Raw genomic sequence first — 22,132 nt, 5'->3', positions numbered from 1 at the left:
ATGGATTTTAAAACCACTAAATCTAAGTCTGGCTGGCACACAGAACTTGGTGATGCTCAATGAGTAAGAAAATTACTTATAGCATGAACCTTGATGCTTTCATACTGTGTTCTCATCTTAATCCTGTTCCCATCATTCCTCACTCTAATGAGACAGACTTCCTCTGAGGTAGACCTTGAAACCATTGCTCATTCTCACATTCTCTCAAAGATACCTAGAATCTTCCTCATCACCTCTTAACGTGACCTTCCATCTGGTCCAGGATGTCCCAACATGTCATTCCACAGAACAGGATTTATATTAAGCACTTACCTGTGTTACATGGGAACAAAGTTTAGAAACTAAAAAACTGGGAATGCTGCTTAAATAATATTAAAGTATTTAGACATTGTAGACACAGTCTGAATAATTTGCAAGGGTTGATTTTGGATCTCTAAATACAGAAAAAAAATATAGAACTTCATCGACGTATTTGCCCTCAGAATGCTTAGCTAACTCTAATTAGATTTGAGGTCATGTAATTCAGGACATACATACTGACACACAAGACCATAAGAACACTTCTCCTCTTAGCTTGCTTGTGTTTTTTGCCACATTCTTTTCATTCACATAATGGCTTGCCCTCCCGATGGCTATAAAACGCTTAATGTCTTAATTGCTCACTGTTTGCATGCTACCATCATATTATGTACCCATGACCTACATGTTTTACAGGACCTTCTGCCCCTTTTGCCTGGTGCCATTGCTGGTGAAATAGAATCCAAAGCTGCAAATCTCAACAATTTAGTAGTAGAAGCCTACAAGGTATGTATGTACAACCTACAAAATCTTCTAAAAGTCAACTTTTACTACCATTTTGTGACAAGGTACGAAGCAGCACTGCTACATCTTGCAAGGAGTGACAGAAAGAATGTTAAGACTGGAAATTTGGAGCTGGGTTACCATTGGATGGGCTACAAACTAGCAAGAATGCCTGATGCTTGAAAGAGTCAGGTCTGTTCTTTGTGTCTCACTTGTCCCTCATACAGGTGAACTAAGATTGATCCAGCCGTCTAAATTTCCTTTCAGATTGATCGTTCAGTGAGTTGCCAGCTTGTCACAAAATTTTGGACAGTTTCCTACATCAGAAATTTAGCAAAAACAAAACAAAAACCACTGTACTGTGCTGTTATTTAAAGAACAACCTGCAGGGGTAAATGGACTCTCTGGGATACAGAGATTACTAAGAGGGCTTTGTGAGGGTATCCATGACCAGTCCTTGTAGTGTTCCAGTCAATTATCATTTCTATCAAAACAGGCCAAAGTTTCACTTTCCCAGATGTTTTCTTGGATGGTTGGTTGTATGTTGTCATCAGTCCTGTAAAGAATAGATGCAAGATGTTTTAAGGGGACATCTGGTCTCTCAAACTGGATCGTGTCTCCATTCAAAGGCTTTATTAAAACTTGCTAATGCTGACTTTTCTTTTCATGGCAGTCGCTTTCCATACATGACTTCACTTAATCCGCACACCTGCTCCATTGGGCAGGCAATTAGTACTCCCATTGTGTATTTAGGAACAGAAAAGTAGGTGAATTAATGACAGTCCGCACAGCTAATAAACAGAGGCAGCAGGATGAAATTCCAGGTGCTACTCCATGCCTCAGCTGCTTCCAGCTGTACGGCCTGTTTATCTTTTGTTCTTTGATTTTTTTTTTCTTTTAAACAGGTGTCAAAAACTATGCTTTATTCTTCCATGGGCTTATTGGCCAGTTATAAGGCATGGCTTCTCCAGATTTTCTGCCTGCCCGCTAGCCTGACATTTAGAATTAATGTTGCCTGAGCCACAGAGCTGTGAATCCCCCAGGCAGCTTTGTTAACTGTCTTCAGGCAGCACCTGCTTAGAACTCAGGTTCAAAGAAGAAGGCGGGAAGCAGACATAGGGCAGAAAATGAAAAAATTAGTTAAATGTATTCTTCTTTAAAGAAAAAATCTTTAAAAATTTTAAATAAAGAAAATCAATCTTGCTAGATTTATTTCTGTAGAGGACTTTAATGTTTGAAAACTACAGAGAATTAAATGAACACAAATATCTTAAAACTTTCTTATTTTTTTATTGGTTATTTTATTTATCTACATTTCAAATGCTATTCCTGTTCCCAGTTTCGCCTCCACAAGCCCCCATCCCCTTCTCACTCCCCCTGACTCTATGAGGGTGGTTCTGCCACCATCCAGCTACTCCTACCTCAGGGCTAGTGTTCCCCTCTCCTGGGTCATCAAGCCTCCACGGGACCAAGGGGCTCCCCTCCCAGTGATGCCAGATAAGTCAATCCTATGCTATACATTCAGATGGAGCCATGGGTACCCACTGTGTACTCTGGTTGGTGGTTTAGTGCCTGGGAGCTCTGGCACATCTGGTTGTTGATATCGTTGTTCTTCCTTTGGGGTTGCAAACCCCTTCAGCTCCTTCATTTCTTTCTCTAACTCCTCCATTGGGGACCCTGCGCTCAGTCCAATGTTTGGCTGTGCACTTCAGAATCTGCATTGGTCTGGCTCTTGCAGAGCCTCTCAGGGGACAGCTATACCAGGTTCCTGTCAGGAAGCACTTAGCATCAGCAATAGTATCTGGATTTGGTGTCAGCATATGGAATGAATCCCTAAGTGGGGCAGTATCTAGATGGCCTTTCCTTCAGTTTCTGTGCCACTCTATGACCCTGCATTTTCTTTTGACAGGAAGAATTCTGAATTAATATTTTTGAGGTGGGTGGGTGGCCCCATCCCTCAACTGGGGGCCATGCCTATCCACTGGATATGGTCCCTACAGGTTCTATCTCCCCTTTGTTTTTTGATATTTCGGCTAATGTCCTCCTTGTTGGGTCCTGGGAACCTCTTCAGTCCCTGGCATCTGAGACTGTCTAGTGGCTACCCCCAGTTCTCTCTCTCCTACTGCTATATGCCTACTTTCAAATTGCTGAACCTCTGTACTTCTCCCCCATCTCCTCCCATATCCAAACTGGTCCCCCTTTTCCCTCCCCCTCCACTCTCCCTCCCACATCCCTTTATCCCTTTACTTCCCAGAGATGATTCTCTTCTGCTTACTGAGTAGGTCTGTAGCATCCACATTTCAGTGTGATCTTCTTTCTTGTGTTTCATATAGTCTATGAGTTGTATCATGGGTATTTTGAGCTTCTTTTTGGCTAATATCCACTTATCAGTGAGTACATACCATGTGTGTTCTTTCGTGTCTGAGTTATCTCAGTCAGGATGATATTTTCTACTTCCATCCACCTGCCTGTGAATTTCATGAAATCATTGTTTCTAATAGCTTGAGTAGTACTCCATAGGGTAAATGTGTATTTGCTATATACATTCCTCTGTTGAGGGACATCTGTGTTCTTTCCAGGTTCTGGCTATTATAAATAAGGCTGCTATGAACATGGAACATGTGTCCTTGATATATGTTGAAGCATCTTTTGGGCATATGCCCAGGAATGGTATATTTGGGTCCTCAGGTAGAATTATTTCCAATTTTCTGAGAAACAACCAGACTGATTTCCAGAGTGGTTGTATCAGCTTACAATCCCACCAACAATGGAGGAGTGTTCCTCTTTCTCCACATCCTCACCAGCATCTGCTGTAACTAAGATTTTTGATCTTAGCCATACTGACAGGGTTGTTTTGATTTGCATTTCCTTGATGACTGAGGTTGTTGAACATTTCTTTAAGTGCTTCTCAGCCATTTGAGATTCCTCAGCTGAGAATTCTGTTTATCTCTGTACCCTATTTTTAGTAGGGTTATTTGGTTCTTTGGAGTCTAAATTCTTGAGTTCTTTGTGTATTTTGAATATTAGCTCTCTATTGGATGTAAAGCAGATAAAGATCTTTACCCAATCTGTGGATTGCCATTTTTGTCCTATTGACAGTGTCCTTCACCTTACAGAAGCTTTTTAATTTTATGAGATTCCACTTGTCAATTATTGATCTTAGAGCATAAAAGATTGGTGTTCTGCTCAGGAAATTTTCCCCTGTGCCAATGTGTTTGAGATTCTTTCCCACTTGATCTTCTTTTAGATTCATCACATCTGGTTTTATGTGGAGGTCCTTGACCCACACAAGATGGGAAAGTACATGCAAGAAAAAAGCAAGAAACTAATCTTCTCACAACAAACCCAAAAAAAAAAAGAACCACATAAGCATAATTCCACCTCTAACAACAAGAATAACAGGAAGCAACAATCACTGGTCCTTAATATCTCTCAGCATCAACGGACTCAATTCCCCAATAAAAAGACATAGACTATCAAGCTGGATAAGTAAACAGGACCCAGCTTTTTGCTGCATACAGAAAACACACCTCAGTGACAAAGACAGACACTATCTCAAAGTAAAAGGCTGGAAAAAAATTTTCCAGACAAATGTTCTCAAGAATCAAGCTGGAATAGTAAATTAAATATTTTGCTACCATAAAAATAATGTTAGGTCCTAGGGCTGGAGAGATAGCTCAGTAACTAAGAGTACTTGCTGTTCTTCAAAGGATGGAGGTACCGGTCACAGCCCACATGGTAGCGCAGAACCATGTCTAACATATAGTTAGTTCCAAGAGATCCATCATTGCCCCTTTCTAGCCTATATCAACATCACACACACACACACACACATACATGCAGGCAAAACATTCATATACATTTTTAAATGTTAGATCCATGGAATTTTGTACTAAAAAAAGCAAAATTACCCATACTTCAGGCTATCCACAGTTTGGTCTTAAGAGTCATCCAGAGGAAAAGGGAGTTTATGCAATTAGTCCTTTTAATTACTACCGTATATCCATTTTATTAACCTGAAGTGTAAAAATTGGCTTCTATTCTGTTGTGGGGTTTTTTGGTTTGTTTCATAAGTCCAGTTTAGCCTTGGAATCTTGATCCTGCTGCCTCAGCCTCCTCCTGAGTCCTAGAACTATAAGTGCGTACCATCACATCTAGCTTCTTTTAAACCTTTGTGTCAGACTTATGAAAAGTGAGACAGTAAGCTAGGAGTGAAATTTTGTCTCAAACAGTAAAAGTAAACAGCACTATTTGATCTTGTGTACTTTGCCTTTTGCAGATTTGTGACTATATTAGCTTACTGTGGTTTCATGTAACCTTGCAGTGGAAGGATGAGAGTGAGCTCAACAAAAACATATTTTGGCTAAGCTAATCTTCTTGAGATTCTATAACTATTATTTATATGTGTCTATGTCTTCAAAATTCTTTTAGAATTGTATTTTATTTCAAAATCCCAACAGAAACAATTCATAATTTGTTGAAGTATTATATACTCAGAAAAAATGGGGCCTTTCCAACAATTCTTAGACATGAAATAGCATCTGTTCTAGCACCCCTCAGGTTGGAAAGATGAAGTTTAACAGTTCAGCAGAAGGATAGGATAGAAAATATTATTCAAATTTTTCTTCACACAGTACTTCAAAGATATTGGCCCAAGTGGTTTGAGATCTTAGAGTAACAGCAAACATGGCTAATGTGCTGCTCTGGGGAGATGTGTACTGACCAATGAAACCAATGCCTAGCCAAATTATTTTACACCATTGTAAGTTTCTCCTAGTTTGTCAGAATCACTTGTTATTTCACTATATGAACTCTTGGGGAGAGGTGTGTGTGTGTGTGTGTGTGTGTGTGTGTGTGTGTGTGTGTTCTCACCTACTGAAATAATATTCATGAACTTGAGGAAAGCATCTTCTTTTGAGAACATGCTATCAGAATTTCATAATCAATTATTCATCAGTGAATACCTATCTCCTAATTAAAGATATTGTTGGAGGAGTAAAATTACTTTAACTAAAACGTTAGAAGCCTTTCTAAGTCTTTAACCCCAACAGGGTACAATCCATTTTCCATTCATGGCTGTGAATTTCACATCTCTGTTATTTTTCTTTACAAGTTTAAATTCGGGATTTTTTTTTGCATGTGCCAAGCTCAAATTAATGTGACCAAATGCACACATATCTAAAAGATATATTTAAAGTAGCTTGATGCTTTAGAACTGTTAGATTGTTGTGGAGGCCTTAGTGTGTGCCCAATACTAGATATCATGCAGTGGATGTTTACTGACTGAGCCTATGAATGACTGTGTAAATACATGCATGGTTCTGTACCCTATATGAAGCCTGCTTTAGAATTAAGGCTAGGAACAAACATAGATACAGCAAGTATGAAGACTTGATAAAAGAAAAAACCCTAAGCCCTTCTTAGGGAGCCCTGTATTACAGTATTTCATCAGTGATTCCTGTGCATAGCCACAGTTTAGAAATGCCAACCCCCACAAAACTGCTTCAACTTTGTATCATAAAACACTAAATTTTCATGATAGTCAAAAGCATTTGAAATTTGTGTCATTTTTGCCAGTACCATGTTTCCTGCTGTAAATTGTCAGAATTCACTTGTTATTATTTTAAAATCATTAAATATCATCAGTATGACTTTGAAAGATTATCCTTGCCACACTGGATAAGAGATGTATTTCTCTAGAGATTACAATGTGTAATTAAAATGTGCAAAATCAAACTATTTAAACACAGCTGACCATTTAGTACTTCTTGTGTTTTAAATATGACTGGGTGATTGTGAGGATCCACCATTTTTTTTCATTTTTCCAGAGGTAGAATTTGATTAAAGTTAAATATTAAACCTAGGACGGCAAATGAATAGGAGTCTGCTTTGTTGCTTATGCTAGAAACTACTGCAGTGTAATTAAAAATCCATGTCTCTGCAGAAACTCATCTCAGAAGTAAAAGTGCAGCTGGAAAGCCAGGTACACGGTGTCCATTTCAACATCACTGCCATCTGTCCGGATGGGGCCAGAAAGCCAGGCACAAGTGGGTGTGGAAACGTGACAAGCAATGACGAAGTATGTGGCAGTATGTTTTTCTTGTTTAAGACAAATTTTTGGTGTGCTTTCTCATGAAAAAAAATTATTCAAACTACTTTAGAAACATGGCTAGTAGCTATAAGACTCTTGTTTCAACTTTAAAGGAGCCTTCCTGTCTCTTCTCAAGGTTACCTCAATACTTACTTGACGTCTCTCAATTTTTCAAGTTAAAATAAATGTATTGTGCTTTGTGCTTATGAAATACTTAGTAGTAATACATTTTCTGAAAGTTTTGGTGTAATAAATCACATCCTTCCAGGCAAGCAATATCTGTAGTTGTAATAGTAACAAAGCCTTTATAGTTTCAAATCTCTTCAAGAATTCGGGCAGTATATTAAAGCTAAGAAATCTAAAATCTTCCATTTGTGATGACCTGGAAAAGGAGATAAAGAAATGTGTTAAAAGCAGTCAAATCAGAGGGATGACACCATCTTTGTAATAACTAGAAAGAGTTGGGATACCAAGAGAACTCTGAAACCAGAAAAAAAATGGTCTCCAAGAACTGTCACAGCAGACTACATCATGCTCTCAGCAGAGGGTGGGGGTGGGGTATCCTTCATCTGTACCTGAATGACCTGGTGAGAAAATTTTGATTCTTTCCTCTTTCTTATTCTAAGATTCTCTAATTTTATTACTTCTATCCTGTGTTGGGAAGGAGTTTTCAAAGGGATAGAACATGCTAAAGTTCTAAGATTTATTCAAAGAGAACACTTTTTCCTCTTCAGTTAAATTTTTTTTTCCTCATGGGAACGTTAGAAGCTGTGGGTAGTGTGATTGTGCCCACAAGCTGTGTATCTTTAATTAATTATCCCAAGCTTCTAATTCAGTAGTTTCCTCTATAATTATTCCTTGGATATCGTTCAAAAAAGATCATATACTAGTTTATATAATACACATTTAATTTCTGCTACAGAAAAGTTTTTGTAGCAAGATACCACTAAGCTAACTTTTAAAAAACACAGTAAGTCTTTAAAGACTTTCAAATATATTACAATGATTTACCTTCATTATTTTTTTCCTTTCAGCTATAAAGAACTTAATTCCCAAGAGGAATCGACCAGCCTTCAATTATAGAAGCCCTAAGTTTTCTTATACTTGTTTTAATAGCAGTGACCACTTATCCTACACATCTGTGGATCCTTAAAAGTCTTAAGGGCAAAACCAACTTGAGCACAAACTGACACCAACCACACTGATTTAATGTAATAAATATAAATAAAATGTCTTGTACATGGATTCCTAAATATAGAACTTTTATTCCATGCTACATAATTTCCGATTTAAAAGTCCAGCATCCATTGTTTTAATGTTGGAATTTAATTATTGTAGTGAACTTCAGTTCAAAATGTATACACATATATAACTGCTTGTGTGTGTAAGCTTTCTTATTTGCCAAAGCACCTGAATGAAGTCAGAAAATATAGATACTAAATAAACCATATTATAGATAAACTAGGAAATAAAGAACAAGGGAAAATTGTCAGGCAAATAAGCTGTAGTTCTAGAAGGGAAAAGCCATTCCTTGTTAATCCATTCTTTAGTTCTGTGATGATCCCATTGGAGCAACATAGTGTCTTTGGTGAGGTCTTGTAGCTTAAGTATAAGTTCTGAGCCTCTTTCTCCAGTAACATGAGAGATGGTTTTGTGTTTTCCTCCACTGATAAACTGCGTGGGCTAAAGATCATCTCTGGGCCTTTAACTTGGGCCTCTAGAAAGTAAAATACAAATAAATAAAATTGCCCATGTGAATATCTCAGGGTTCTGATCCAGGAGATAAGACGTCTGTTACTTAGGGTTATTGGTTCCTAATGCCAATTGTTCACTAACCTCATGTGCCCAGTTCGGAAAATAGAACATTGCTTCAGCAGTTATCCATGAAATCAGTTATCTAAGATGTCAGACACTTGAGGACGGATAGACACGTAGTGATTGAGAGGCCATTGGTAATTGTTATTCCCTTTAATTCTAATTAATCAGTTAGGCAAAAATGGAATTAAATGGGAGTTATGTACTTACACATGGAAGAGAAGGCGTGGCACATGCGATTTATAAAATATTGTTAGTATCTCTAAGATGTTCACTGCTCATTTAAATATTATTACTTGATAAACTGTTTGCAGCATCAAAGGATATAACTATATTTCCACTCTCCTTTAAAATTTAGGTTCTTTTCAATGTGACAGTTGTGATGAAAACATGTGATATCATAGGAGGAAAAAACTATGCAATAATCAAACCTATTGGTTTCAATGAAACCACTAAAGTCCACATACACAGAAGCTGCAGTTGCCAGTGTGAGGACCACAGAGGACTCAAAGGACAGTGTGCGGAAGCTGCTCCAGATCCCAAGTGTCCACAGTGTGATGACGGCAAATGTCATTTTGATGAAGACCAGTTTCCTTCCGAAGCTTGCAAGCCACAGGAGGACCAACCTGTCTGCAGTGGCCGAGGTGTTTGTATCTGTGGGAAATGTTTATGTCACAAAACCAAGCTTGGAAGAGTGTATGGCCAATACTGTGAGAAGGATGACTTCTCTTGTCCCTATCTCCATGGAGATGTGTGTTCTGGTGAGTTGATATACACAGGCAGTTGGAATTCATCATGATATTGGCATATAGTTTAGTGTTATCTTTAAATCTGAGATGATGACATACTGCCACTTAACCCAAAATCAAAGTTCAAAGTTTCATAGTCTGTGAAATTAGGTCATGGCAAGATCATGTCTATATTTTTAGCTTGAATACAGTTACTATTTTTAAAAAATCAAAACCTAGAATGAATCTCATGTATCACTTGATCTTGGAAAGATTTACACAAGAAAAGGAAGTTTCTTGTGATGGCCGACGACGAGGTTTTCTAGAAGAAGGGCGGGTATTCTATAAGGGTCTGATTCATTCCAGCAAGTGGTCTGCCTCCTGATTGCGGAGGGCTTTATTTCTGTCAGGATGAGGGGAAGTGAGCTATAAAAATGTAATTCCTCACACTGGGAAATTCTTAAAGCACCATTGTAGATAGAATTGTAAGTTCGAAGTCATTCGAACCTCACCAATTTATTTTTGGAAAACCACCAGTCACAGAATGGACAAAGGACTGCATTCTTCAGAGAGAACTGGATTGTTAAATAATCCAGAAGTTTTGTCCTTCTGGCCATGCACAGACCAGATTTTGCAGTGAAATAGGATAAGATAAAAATATCAAGATTACTTTTGACTAATTCAATTCACTGCCACCTACTGGCTACAGTCCAGAAAAAACTATGTAGCACTTGAAAATTAAAACAAAGTGAAACTTTAAAATAAATTAAACTACCTGTCATTTGAATTCCTTGATTGCTTCTCCACAAAAGGGTAAGTTTATTTATCATAAAGATCTCTCTTTTTTGTATGTGCATGTTAGTAAGGAAATATGTGTTAAATTATTGGGAAATAAAAATATTTCATTGTTACAACTATATGGAAATCAAAACCTATAAAACTTAACTCTTTATTCATTAGTAGGTAGAAAGCTTGTTTTAAGTTACAGAAAAGCATTATTACAAGTCATCTTTTAATTCTCTTACACACACAATGCTCTTTATTCTAGACATTTATTCAGTTATAACTAGCATTGTGAATAGGAAGGAATAAACCCACAGTTGTCTATTATATTTTATAGGGGAAATAAATATTTTACAAGGAAGAAGAAAGTGACGTTTCTGGCATCAGTCAGTAGAACTGTCTGACACATACACTGAGAATCTGAAGTTCTGCTGCATAATCTCAATGCATTGACCCTGTCTACATGATTGTGACCACACACTTCACAGGCACACAGAGGCAACTGAGAATGTACTTTGAATTGCTTGTGTGAGTCCAAGCTACAAGGCTGACATGCATTTTTTCCCCTACTACTTTCCCTTGGTAATGAAAACTCATGTTCACAGGTCAGCTGGCTAGGATTCAGCATGCTAGCTGCATCAGGAAATGGAATGTGTTCGACATTTGTTTGCCTGGACCTCATTAGTTTTACACTTAGCAAATTGAGCTGATCCAGCAGTAAGCTCTATGGGACAATTAACCTGTTAGGTATAGCAATAAGAGAAGGAAGAGGGAGAGTGGGAGAGGGAGTAGGGGTGGGAGAGGGAAAGATACCAGAAGATAAAGAGAGTGAAAAAGAGTAAAGGAAGAAAAGAAAGGGTGTTCAGTCTGTAGTCAAATAAGCTTGAAAATATATGAAACATACAGTGTACCTCCTTTTGAAGACTTCTACATCACATGGCCATATTAAATTTTGGACACTTCTTATAGTCTAAAATCCATTTATTTAATGGTGTGTTAGCCAAGATTTTTCTCAAGTTAGTCTGCATAAATGCTCCGCACACATGCACACGTGCCTTTGTCTTTTCCTCTGTTCGACCTACAGAGAACAGATGAAGCCTGCCCTGCTAACCTCCTGCATAGATGATGTTCTAAGGATAAGGGGGATTGTTTCTGCTTCTCACAAGGCCTATCTTTAACCAAAATACAGAGAAGTGCTAGAATGGTTGCCCTATCACCATGCAAAGTTTTCTTGGGCCCCTAGCAACAGTAAAGAGGCAAGACTGTGGCAACCATTGACCAAAGGCTCTTACTTTGCTGATTTCAAGTCAGCCCTTATGGCTTCATTATATTTATCTGTTTCTAACTTAAAACTTGAAAGCATAATGGCATTTAAGCAGTTGGGCAGCCACTAAAGTAGGGGCTTTCTTCGTGCATGTTAGCATAACATATTAGTTGGAGAAATCTACCTACAATAGAAGAGTGATCAAAACACTTCTTAATTTTGGCATTGCTTTCTCAAAACAAGCAGAAACTGATGCTGTTTTCACTCACTAGACGTTTGATGCATGTTTCATGCAAATGGGAGAGACCTTACCAACTTCATAGGTCTGGTGACCCTGATTCCGGTGTTTCTCTGTTCCAGGACATGGGGAGTGCGAAGGTGGCAGATGCCAGTGCTTTAACGGCTGGGAAGGGGATCGGTGTCAGTGTCCATCAGCCTCAGCACAGCACTGTGTCAACTCCAAGGGCCAAGTTTGCAGCGGGAGAGGCACCTGCGTTTGTGGCAGGTGTGAGTGCACGGATCCTAGAAGCATCGGCCGCCTCTGTGAGCACTGCCCAACCTGCCATCTCTCCTGCAGTGAAAACTGGTATGATTCTGTCTCCAAATGAGCGAAGCAATCCTGGCTGACAGCTCGTTTTGCTCTTTGTTCTGCCTTCTATAATCTTAGTTGCTGAATTCTTAGTTACTGTCATACAAAAATGACGAAGTTTGATGATGGTGGTGGTGGTAGTGTTGATGGTGATGATGATGATTTAAAAATTTTAAAAAAAATTCTAAGTGGGAAACTAAGAATTACGATACTGAAATCCCCATTTTCAGCTAGTAAATTACTTTGGAATAATCAGAACAAATCCATATAAAGTGACTACCTTGGTTGGTTTTTTTGAAAAAATAATTTCCTGAAAACAGAGGTTGCCAGCTAACATACTTACTAATATTTAGTTATGTGATATACAATAATTTGTTAAAACTCTCTGTGCTTCTGGTTAAAAATAAGACTAGCAATACCTTATAAAAGTTTGTGAGAGAATTAAGTGATGTTGCAAAGGTAAATAAAATAAAATTTTGTACCTGGTGCCTGGCAGTCAATGACTCACTATAACTGGATTAATTATGTTAATACTTAACAGAAAGAATTACAGTGATATAAACACTCAAGGGATCTATAAATGGAAAGCCATGTGTTACCTGATGGTACTAGCATTATTGTTTTGTGTAAAGGTATTTTTCAGTAGCAATCTGAGACTTGCTCACAGAGCACCTGTGTAAATGTCAGTGTGCCTCCAGCTTGCTTGCTTAAATTTTTAAAACATGCTCAGATCAGTAATGCAAGTAATAATGTTAGATATATACATAGTAAGTTATTTAAATCATTTAGAAATATAGCATTTAATATAATGGTTGGGTTTATTTATTTATTTGCTCCTGAGGATTGAGCCCAGAGTAACACATATTGGGCTACAAAGCAACATATTCTACCTCTTTAACTTATTATTATTATTATTATTATTATTTATTAATTTTACTTTTAGGAGAGTGTTTTACTCAGGCCAGCCTTGAATTTATTATGTAGCCCAGACATTTCTAGACCATATCATCCTCCTGCCTCACACTTTATGTATCTGGGATTACTGGGGTTGGGCCACCAGGCTGTACTGATGGGGTTAGTTTCTAATGGACCTAGTCAAAATTTTTCCATTAGTTGTTTTGTTATTTTATTTTTAATATTCGGTCTCTTGACTTTTTAAAGCAGTAATTCTTTCATGTTCCTCGAACAGGAATTGTCTACAGTGCCTTCACCCTCACAATCTGTCTCAAGCTGTTCTTGATCAGTGTAAAGCCTCCTGTGCTGTCATGGAACAACATCCTGTGGCCCAAACATCAGGTAAGTCTGAGGAGACTCCTGGGGCTGAAGGATCTGCCATGTACCTTATTTCTGAAGGAAGGAATAGTGACTTCATAGTGATTCTGTTGTAAATTATTAGATTCCTTTTAAAAACAACTCTGTCACTATGTCTCAGATGTATATTAAAAAACATACCCTGTGCTAATATGTATTTACTGTACTGAATTGAATTGGTAATCTGTTTTTTAATCTCCCAAAGACGAAATACTTAAGTGGTCATACCTCCGTGCTAACCCTCACAGCTCTATGTGCTAACTGCCTCCACCAAATGGATTATCAAGAAGGACTTCCAAGAGCCAAAAATAAAAGTTCCCTGTGTAGAATAATTTCTCCGAGAGGTCAGGAGCTATGGATTTCCTATACAACCTAAATTTGTTTCTCCTGCTGCTAACACTGCTCATATCTACCAAAACTTTATTTTCCTATTTCAGATGAAACCCTAAGATTTTTAGTGATTACTTGATGCTGTAGTATACGTAAGGTTGTGATCTCGGGTGTAGCTCTGTTGGTAGAACACTTGCCTGGCATAGCTAAAGCCCGTGTTCAATTCCCAGCACCACATGAAACTAGGCATCATGTGACATAAGAGAACTTGGGAGGTGGTGCCTAGAGATCAGAAGTTCAATGTCAAGCTCAGATACATAGGGAGTTCAAAGCCATCCTAAGCCGTGTGAAATCCTGCCTATTAAAAGAGGGGAAAAAAACAGAAAAATGTAAAGGAAAAAAATATAACTTCGAGGTAAATAATCCTGAATTTGACACAATGGAAAGAATTGTTACTTTTAAGCTAAAGACCTGGTCTAAAATATAGTAAATTAAGAAACATAAGCCCTTCTGTAAAATTTCTGTGAGCCCATACCTTATTACAAAATAGAGGACAAAAGGTGTCTTGAAAGGTTTTGTGACACTAAATGTGCCTATGAACATAGAATAGTACCTCAAGTCAAAGATGATGTATAAATGGGAAAGATGTGAGAGCTATGATCAAAAACTTTTAAACAAAAGTTTACTAGAGCATGCCCCTTCCTCCCAAAAGACCTCAAAACACACTTTACACAGGTCTAAGCTGTAAAAACCACCTGTGAAATACAAGCTATGCTTGCAGTCAGATCTTTGGAGATATTCCTATTGATTCTACTATTTCAAGAAATAGAAAACCCAGCCCCAGAGAAATAGCAGGGTAGAAATGTCCTGCACATCTTTGTTTCCCACACTTCATTTCCTTAGCCCACAGTGAATTTGGCTCAGAAAAGAGTCTCATGTGCCGCCAGCTCAGGCTGCAGCAATCTCTCCAGAAAGCCAAGTGCCTTTCTAATAAAGATGTCCCCTACATATCATTAATTATGTTAAGTAAACAGTACTCTGATTTAAGTGTTGTTGCAAACAGTGTTCCCTTAAAGCTGCCTAGAAAAAGGCCTAGCCTGACCTCAGCTAAGAAAAGCATGACCAGAGGCAAATGTTGGACAATCATAACAACATTGAGGAAAAATGAATACAGACTTGAACCCTCAAAGGGCCCCCAGGCTAACACATTAATAATATTTCTGAAATGTGTTGGAAACTACAGGACTTCGCTCCCCTTGACAACTATTATGCAAGGAGAGGAAAAGAGCATTTGTCAGACACCTTAATTATTTGTCCACTCGACCACTCTTACAGGGTCTTCTTTTAGTCTCTCTGGCTAAGCTCCCATCAGGCAAAAAGCCAGAAGAGGGATCAAGCCGCGTGCCCCGCTAAGGATTGGCTTAGCTGATTGGAGTAGACTAAGTCAGCCAAGGGACATCACAATCTGTCAGTACATAAGCTATGAGGGTCACTAACCTGATGGCAAGCAGCTGCAAAAGATCAAGTAGCACCACCTTTGGACACACATTTTGTATTCTGTCCCCATAATATCTTTAACAAGGAAGCATTGTACTATACTGGCATCTGCTGTTTCCATTTCAATGAGTTGAAATGGGTCTATCTTTGACCTTCTCAAAGTCTTTTGTCACCAATCACAACAATGGTCTCTCTTAAGTCCACCTAGTTGGAGAAGATCCCTTTCCCCCATTGCTGAAATCGTGCCTCATTTAATAGGCATGCTGGGTTAGCATTGATCATTCAAGCCAGAATCAGCCATGCCTGGCTGCTACTATGCTCATGGCCTTGGCACATCCTCTCTCTAGATGCTCTTTCAAAGGCAACTGTAGCATTCAGACCAGGTCCCTGAAGCGTGCAAAATGGGTGGAGAAACACATGCTTCAGTCCAGGAAGTGTTTTATGAATCTGGGGCGCTTGTGAGCTCTGTGGAATACCCACTATTGTGTAATCGTGTTCCTCAGAGGCTAGAGTAGACCTCAAACAAGCACAGAGCTTACAGATTTTTCCAATGAGAGTTTGCCAGAGATCTGGTACTAAAACAAAGGTCTAGCATGCTCCCTCTCCTAACACAGCTTTTCTTTCTTCATCCAGTGATTATTCGTTCGTGGAGGAACACATAATGAATTTGTGGAGGCAAACAGACTAGATTAGTAAAGTTAATTAGTAAAAAGTGAGATGTGAGATTTGGGTATTGTCCAAGATGCAACACTCCTACTTCTCGGAGTCATGATGTGTAATAATAATGAAATCTTGCACCAGGGTTTGGAGGAAATATTTATTTCCCTATTAGAGTAGTACTGAGTTAGTTTCTGCAGATGTTTACTTTATTTTCCATTACTGCTGAGCAATAAAGGAGGAGAAAGCATAAAAGGAAAAACACATGCTAAATGCTTCAGGCTGCTCAACACCCTTTTTAAATCATGTTTTCCACATAGCACTGAACTGTACATGCCACTATACCTCCCTCTGTCAGTGTTCTAAACAAACTTACATATAGGTAAGAGATTTTGACATAGAAAACTACAAAAAGTTGAAATATTTTAATTGTGAATATTCTCCAAAAAAGAGTTCACTGTTTTGAATAATCAGTAATAACAGCCTCTTCTTTTGAAAATAGAGACATAAATAAACCTGTTTTTATTATAGGAATATAAACTACATTTATTTGATAGAAAACTTTGATTAACTTTTTAAAACTTTTTTTTTAATCGATCAACTTGTTTCCTTTCTTGCAGAGTGTTTATCTGGCCCAAGCTATCTGCGAATATTTTTCATCATATTCATAGTGACATTCTTGATTGGGTTGCTTAAAGTTCTTATCATTAGACAAGTGATACTACAGTGGAATAGTAATAAAATAAAGTCCTCATCAGATTACAGAGTGTCTGCTTCCAAAAAGGTTGGTGAACTCAGAGGATAGCCATACGTTATTGTTCAGTTCTAATGCTCAGCTCCTTCACTAATCCCAATATTTCTTCTCCATCAAGGATAAACTGATTCTGCAAAGTGTTTGCACGAGAGCTGTAACCTACCGACGAGAAAAGCCTGAGGAAATAAAAATGGATATCAGCAAACTAAACGCCCAGGAGGCTTTCAGGTGCAACTTCTAAAGAACGATTAGCAAACGAGCAAAAACTGTTGGAAGCTGGATGTTTTTATACAATGTATTCTAGCAAATATGATATAAAAAGTCACAGGAGGAGACAAATTATTGAAGAGTGTGCCATGGAGACTGGCAGGTGTCTTCACAACTATGTGACTCACTCAGCTGCTGACATTTTCAGTGAACTATGTGTCTTACTACTGTTGGAGACTAGCGTTGTAGCACTTTACTGTAATATATAACTTATTTAGATCAGCGTAGAATGTAGATTGTCTGGAAAGCACTGATTACACTTTACAGGTACCTGTCAGCCCTGCGCTGCTCAGACAGACACAAGGCTATGGAGCGGGTTGCACGGTGTCACCACCGCAGAGCAGTGATCCTTGTGTGCAACCAGCTGATGAAAAGCATCCAGGAGTAGTGGAAACAGTCAACCACACCCAACAATTGGTATTGTCTAGATGTGCACACGCAGCTGAGCAAGGGTTAGGGTTTCATTTCAGTTGGAGGTGAACAGATAAACTTTAAATGGTGTTGCTTTTGAAGCTGTGCAGTTTTGTGCATGTAGGAGTCTGCTTTCTTCTCTTTTAAAAAATGGATTTTGACTCAAACATCTTTTCCCTTTTTTGCATTTAAATTCTGTTTTTTCCTTTGGAATAAGTTTATAATGTCACAAATGACTGGATTAAATAAGTGCTAAGTTACTACTGCCGTAGAAACCTATATGACAATGTCACTTTATTAGAATACTGTTTGGTTTTTAAAGCTGAATGTTAATAAGGGTCACTGTAAGGTGTCATCTAAGTCCATAGCTTCTTTGTCTGAAAATAGTTTATATTTTCTTACCTGTCAAACTGGATGGATTGTTTCACTCTGTCATTGATCTGGCCTGTAGCCTGAAGTCCACAGGTGTCTACAAAGCTGCTTCAAGCTGAGTACCCTCTTTTCTGAGTATGTTTTCTTGATTTTTACTCCAAGTTGATGTCAACAGTTTTCAAATGAAAAAGTTGTATTATTCTTGCCCTCCTGTGCACCCTAAGGGCACTCCTTGAATCATCCCAACCCTGCTCATGAGAATTCAGAAAGGTATAGAATTGGAGACGTGAGGGTAATGTCTTGGAAACAAGCTAATCCTCCCTTTTTGATAGCCAGGGAATGGAGGCTCAGAAAATTAAAATGCTTTTACAAAAACACAGAAGCAGAGAAATGACAGTATTCGAGAAGAGCTGCCTTCTAATTACAGGCCAGCATTGCACAATAATACTCTACCTCTTGAATCTGCAAAATATCCATGGCAAAAATTAAAATACGATTTACTGAATTTTTCACGAGAATATTTCAGAGCAAAGTAGAAAAGGGTACTGTGCGTAAGCAGCTTCTAGTTTTTCACATTACCCACCCTCTGATAAGGCTTTGATACAGTCCTTCCCTCCACAGTGGCTACAAGAACAAGCCTCCTAGAGCTGGGCATGGCTCAGCTTAAAGCCTTGATCCAGAGGCTCGGTACTTGAATTCTAAATTCCAACTGTCCTTTGTGTAGCAAGTGTCTCACCTGTGACAACAGAGGAATCTAAAGAGTGTCTCTCCTCAGTTTACTGCTCTCCAGCACTTGAAAGTTCTAGATATTAGCATGTTGAAGACAAGCCTCCATTAGGTATCACTCTGGGGCCTGGAAAGCCTGTCCATTATTCTCTATCCAGAAAACATGATGTGTCCCTTAGCAGAGCAGTAGTGATGCTCTTAACTGAGTGTTTCTTCTTCCTCAATGAGAACCGGGCATAGTCAAAATACTGTGACTGTGTCTAAAGAAACCACGCTCACTACAGCTGATGTGAAAATTCTACTTTGCTGCTCAGAACAGGATCCTTTTATAAATATATAAATTAATGGATTCTTGGTGGTCTCCCCACCAAGGAAGATATCCATTAATTAAATGCTAACAACTCAAAAGTGAGCAGTGTTTATGAATAATAGATTAATATCCACATGAAATGAGCATAATTAAAGAGAATTCTTGAAAAGCAAGGATTTGTACATTTTTAGGCCCTCACTAGTTTGCACTAATTTTAAGATTGACCAAGGCTGTTGCCACAGGAAAGACAAATTTCCTTGCCAGGAATTCAGTGATGGGTGATAATATGTACTTGCATGTGGAATGTCTTGTAGCCTTTCTTTCTCTTCTTTTTTTCAACCTAAAAAGCTAATTCTTAAAGATTGTAGGGCTTATATATTACTTGAATAATTGTTCTTTTTAATAGTTTGTGAGAAGAGAATTAATATTTGACTAGGTAGAATTAATTAATAGGTATGGGGAAACAGGGTATTCTTAGATTAATAATTTATGTACTTTTAGACTATTTTCAAATGCTATGAGTTGTTGATAGTAAATGCAATTAATTGAATTTTAAATTGTTAGCAAAATGAATAACTTGAGTGATTTTATTTTTTTTTGGCCTGTCAGCATTTTGTGCCCTGGTGTGTAATTATTCAAAACTGTCCCATATTTCCACTACATAAGCAACTGTATACAAGTTATTTCTTCTGAGACATTTTTATACTGCAGTACACATGTATTTATAAACATTTGTTCCAATTTTTAGGCATTTTCTACTATTTATTAAACCATATATTCTCTGAGACTTAAAAGTTTGTTAAAAAAAATCTAATTATGTTCCACATGTTCAATTTAACTTAGTTTATAAAAATAACAAAAAAATCTCTGGGGGCAAATTTTTCAAAATCACAAATTAATACTGTATATACTTCAAATGCAAAACCACCAAAGAATAAAATTCAAATATCTTTTAATATTTACTAAATCCCCATTAAGGATATACTTTTACATATCAGCAGATACCTATGATACACTGAAATCATTGATTCTTGATAGATTATGAATGTTTTTCTCAGTAGAATTATATTTCTTCTGGTACTTGGTAGACTAGCTTATACCCAATGGCTCATCCTTCCTTCCTGGCTCCCATTTATCCCATCCACATTTCTTTAGAAATTGTCCATAAGCGTCAAGCCAATAAGCCTAATTTTGAAAAATAACAGCTTAACAATGTAACTAAGTTCTTCATTTCCAAAGATCTCTTCTTACTGTCAGCACTCATTTGGACAAATACAGCCCCTCTGAAAACAAAGAATTTTAAATTTTTACAATGTTGTGATTTATGTTTTCGTAAAGATAGCAACTCACTTGGCAGTTCAATGGTATGCATTCTGTGCTCTCTTTGTTTGCTCTTGATACTTAGTTTACAGCTATCCTTATGACTGTAAAAACATCATTTTGTGTAATGCAAACATTTTCAAAGGAATAGGACTAATATTTCTTCAAATCCTTTCCTTTTCATCTTCCATAATCCCTGCATGGTAAATTAGTTGTGCATAATTGATTAGACATACCTACTGTGTGTCTTGCTGATTCTAGAAGATATCTTTTTTTTCAATTTAGCATCCCCAAAATTGTGACATCTCCTGACATTGTCATCTACAGTGTAGCGCTTAAAGTTGTGTTGAGATAAACACTAAACTAATTAATATTCATGGATGCAGTCCTTTTCATATAAACGTTTATAAATTCGTTTGTGATGGCTTGTGAAGCCAGTTTTTAACACAGCTGAACCATGTACTATAACTCAGTGCAGACCTAACTGGCTATTGGCTCAGATCCTTTGAATCTTTCAGTTACAAAAGCTCTTTTAGGCTTCCATTTATACCTTCTGTTAAGAGCAGTGATTTAGGCAAACTAAGTTTACTGAGGAAGTGTGCAGTTTCTTGAGCCTTCGCTTAACGATCTTTAGCATTCCCATCCCTTTTGAAGGGATTGTTTGAAACTATCATCTCACTTCTAAGTAAGTTAACTGGAAAAAAGATTACATGAAAACACCATAGTTAGTTTTCACAGCACTTCCTAAGGTTGGTGTCAGTAGCCATCTTGAAAATATTTCCCCTGAGATCTCGCAACTTTCTCATTTCTCCTTATCCTTTATGTGCGTTTGATGCTTTCTTTGGCTCAAGTAACTTTTCCTCTCCAGCACATGTGATGACTGTCAAAAAAAAAAAACCCTGCAGTTAAAATATAGCATTTTATGTGAAACAATTGTTCAACTCTCTGGGCAGCTTTGGATGGACTATGTGAGAGTAATAACACTACTCTGTCTACCTGAAATACCTTCCTGCATAAAATGTATCTTTGTAAGCTACCTTTTTCAACCGGGTGTCTATTCTTCACAACCAATTTCAGTACAACTGTGTAACTCATTGGCATAAAAGAAGAAAAAAAAACACTGCAATTATCAAGGATAGAAATCAAGTGATTTCTGACTTTACTGACTTTACACATACAAATGTGATTCTGAAAACATGTCTGCACAATGACAAGTATGGTACGTAGATTTTTATTGAAATATTGAGTAAAATTATTTTCATTCTAAATTATAAGAAACTACAAATTTGCACATATTAATATAGAAATTCATTTTGTGTATAGTTAACATATGTTTAAAGCTATTTTACATGTACTAGCTTCTTTATGAAGGTCTGTAAATTTTACAAAAGCAATTAGACATGTTTTAAAATCAATAACAGTCTTTGACTTAACAAATACTGCCTTTGTAAAAACATTTAATATAGAATGTATTTTTAAATCAAGATATTTGAATATAAAATAGCTCAAAGAGAAACAAATTCTTCATGAACACATTTTGTGTTGTTTCTGGCTTTGATTATATGAAAGGTGAAATTGCCTTAAATAAGGAAGATTGGTAAATATGACAATTTCACGTACTATACTATGAATCTCTTTGCGTAACTGGTTGACTACTAACGTTTATGTATTTATTAAAAGCTGACACTGTAGATTGTTGTGAGATGTTTATTTTTCTAACAGAACTTATCACAGTTGTGACAAGGCATTTAATTGATATACCAGTCTGTTTAAATGTAGGCGTTAATTGATATAAAATTCTATGTTTTAAAACAAAACTTTAAAGATCTAATAAAAACATAAAGAATATACAAAATTGTTCTTCATTTTTCATGTGCTTCGTGATCTTCCAAGCCTTGGGAATCAGTACTGACAGGAGAAAGAATGTGGCAGTAATCACATGCTGTCACTAAAAAAGAACACTGTATAATTTTTAAAAGGTACTGTCTTTAGGCTATGAAGACCACCCAGGAAGAGTTGTGACATCCTAAACTGCCCTTGCCCTTTTAGGTGCTGCCTAATAATGGAAACAGAAAGAATATTTTAATGACAAAGTATTAAAAATTT

General features: G+C 37.4%; 1 protein-coding gene across 2 annotated transcripts in view; it reads left to right on the top strand.

Moving 5' to 3' along the window:
• Positions 1 to 21,883, top strand: part of Itgb8 (integrin subunit beta 8) — an 83,264-nt gene extending 61,381 nt beyond the window's left edge. The window contains exons 7-13 of one of the 2 annotated variants that reach the window (XM_063262164.1): positions 715 to 804; positions 6,746 to 6,880; positions 9,066 to 9,468; positions 11,843 to 12,068; positions 13,261 to 13,367; positions 16,487 to 16,650; positions 16,739 to 21,883. In XM_063262164.1, coding sequence (XP_063118234.1) covers positions 715 to 804; positions 6,746 to 6,880; positions 9,066 to 9,468; positions 11,843 to 12,068; positions 13,261 to 13,367; positions 16,487 to 16,650; positions 16,739 to 16,861 — 1,248 coding nt within the window. In that variant the 3' untranslated portion in view covers positions 16,862 to 21,883. The remainder of the gene's footprint in view (positions 1 to 714; positions 805 to 6,745; positions 6,881 to 9,065; positions 9,469 to 11,842; positions 12,069 to 13,260; positions 13,368 to 16,486; positions 16,651 to 16,738) is intronic. The other variant, NM_001401817.1, reaches the window with a different exon arrangement.
• The last annotated feature ends 249 nt before the right edge of the window (positions 21,884 to 22,132 follow it).

This window comes from Rattus norvegicus, chromosome 6 (genome assembly GCF_036323735.1).
Source record: "Rattus norvegicus strain BN/NHsdMcwi chromosome 6, GRCr8, whole genome shotgun sequence".
Classification (NCBI taxonomy): domain Eukaryota; kingdom Metazoa; phylum Chordata; class Mammalia; order Rodentia; family Muridae; genus Rattus; species Rattus norvegicus.
The sequence above is the reverse complement of the archived record's forward strand: the minus strand, read 5'-3'. Positions and strand labels throughout refer to the sequence as shown.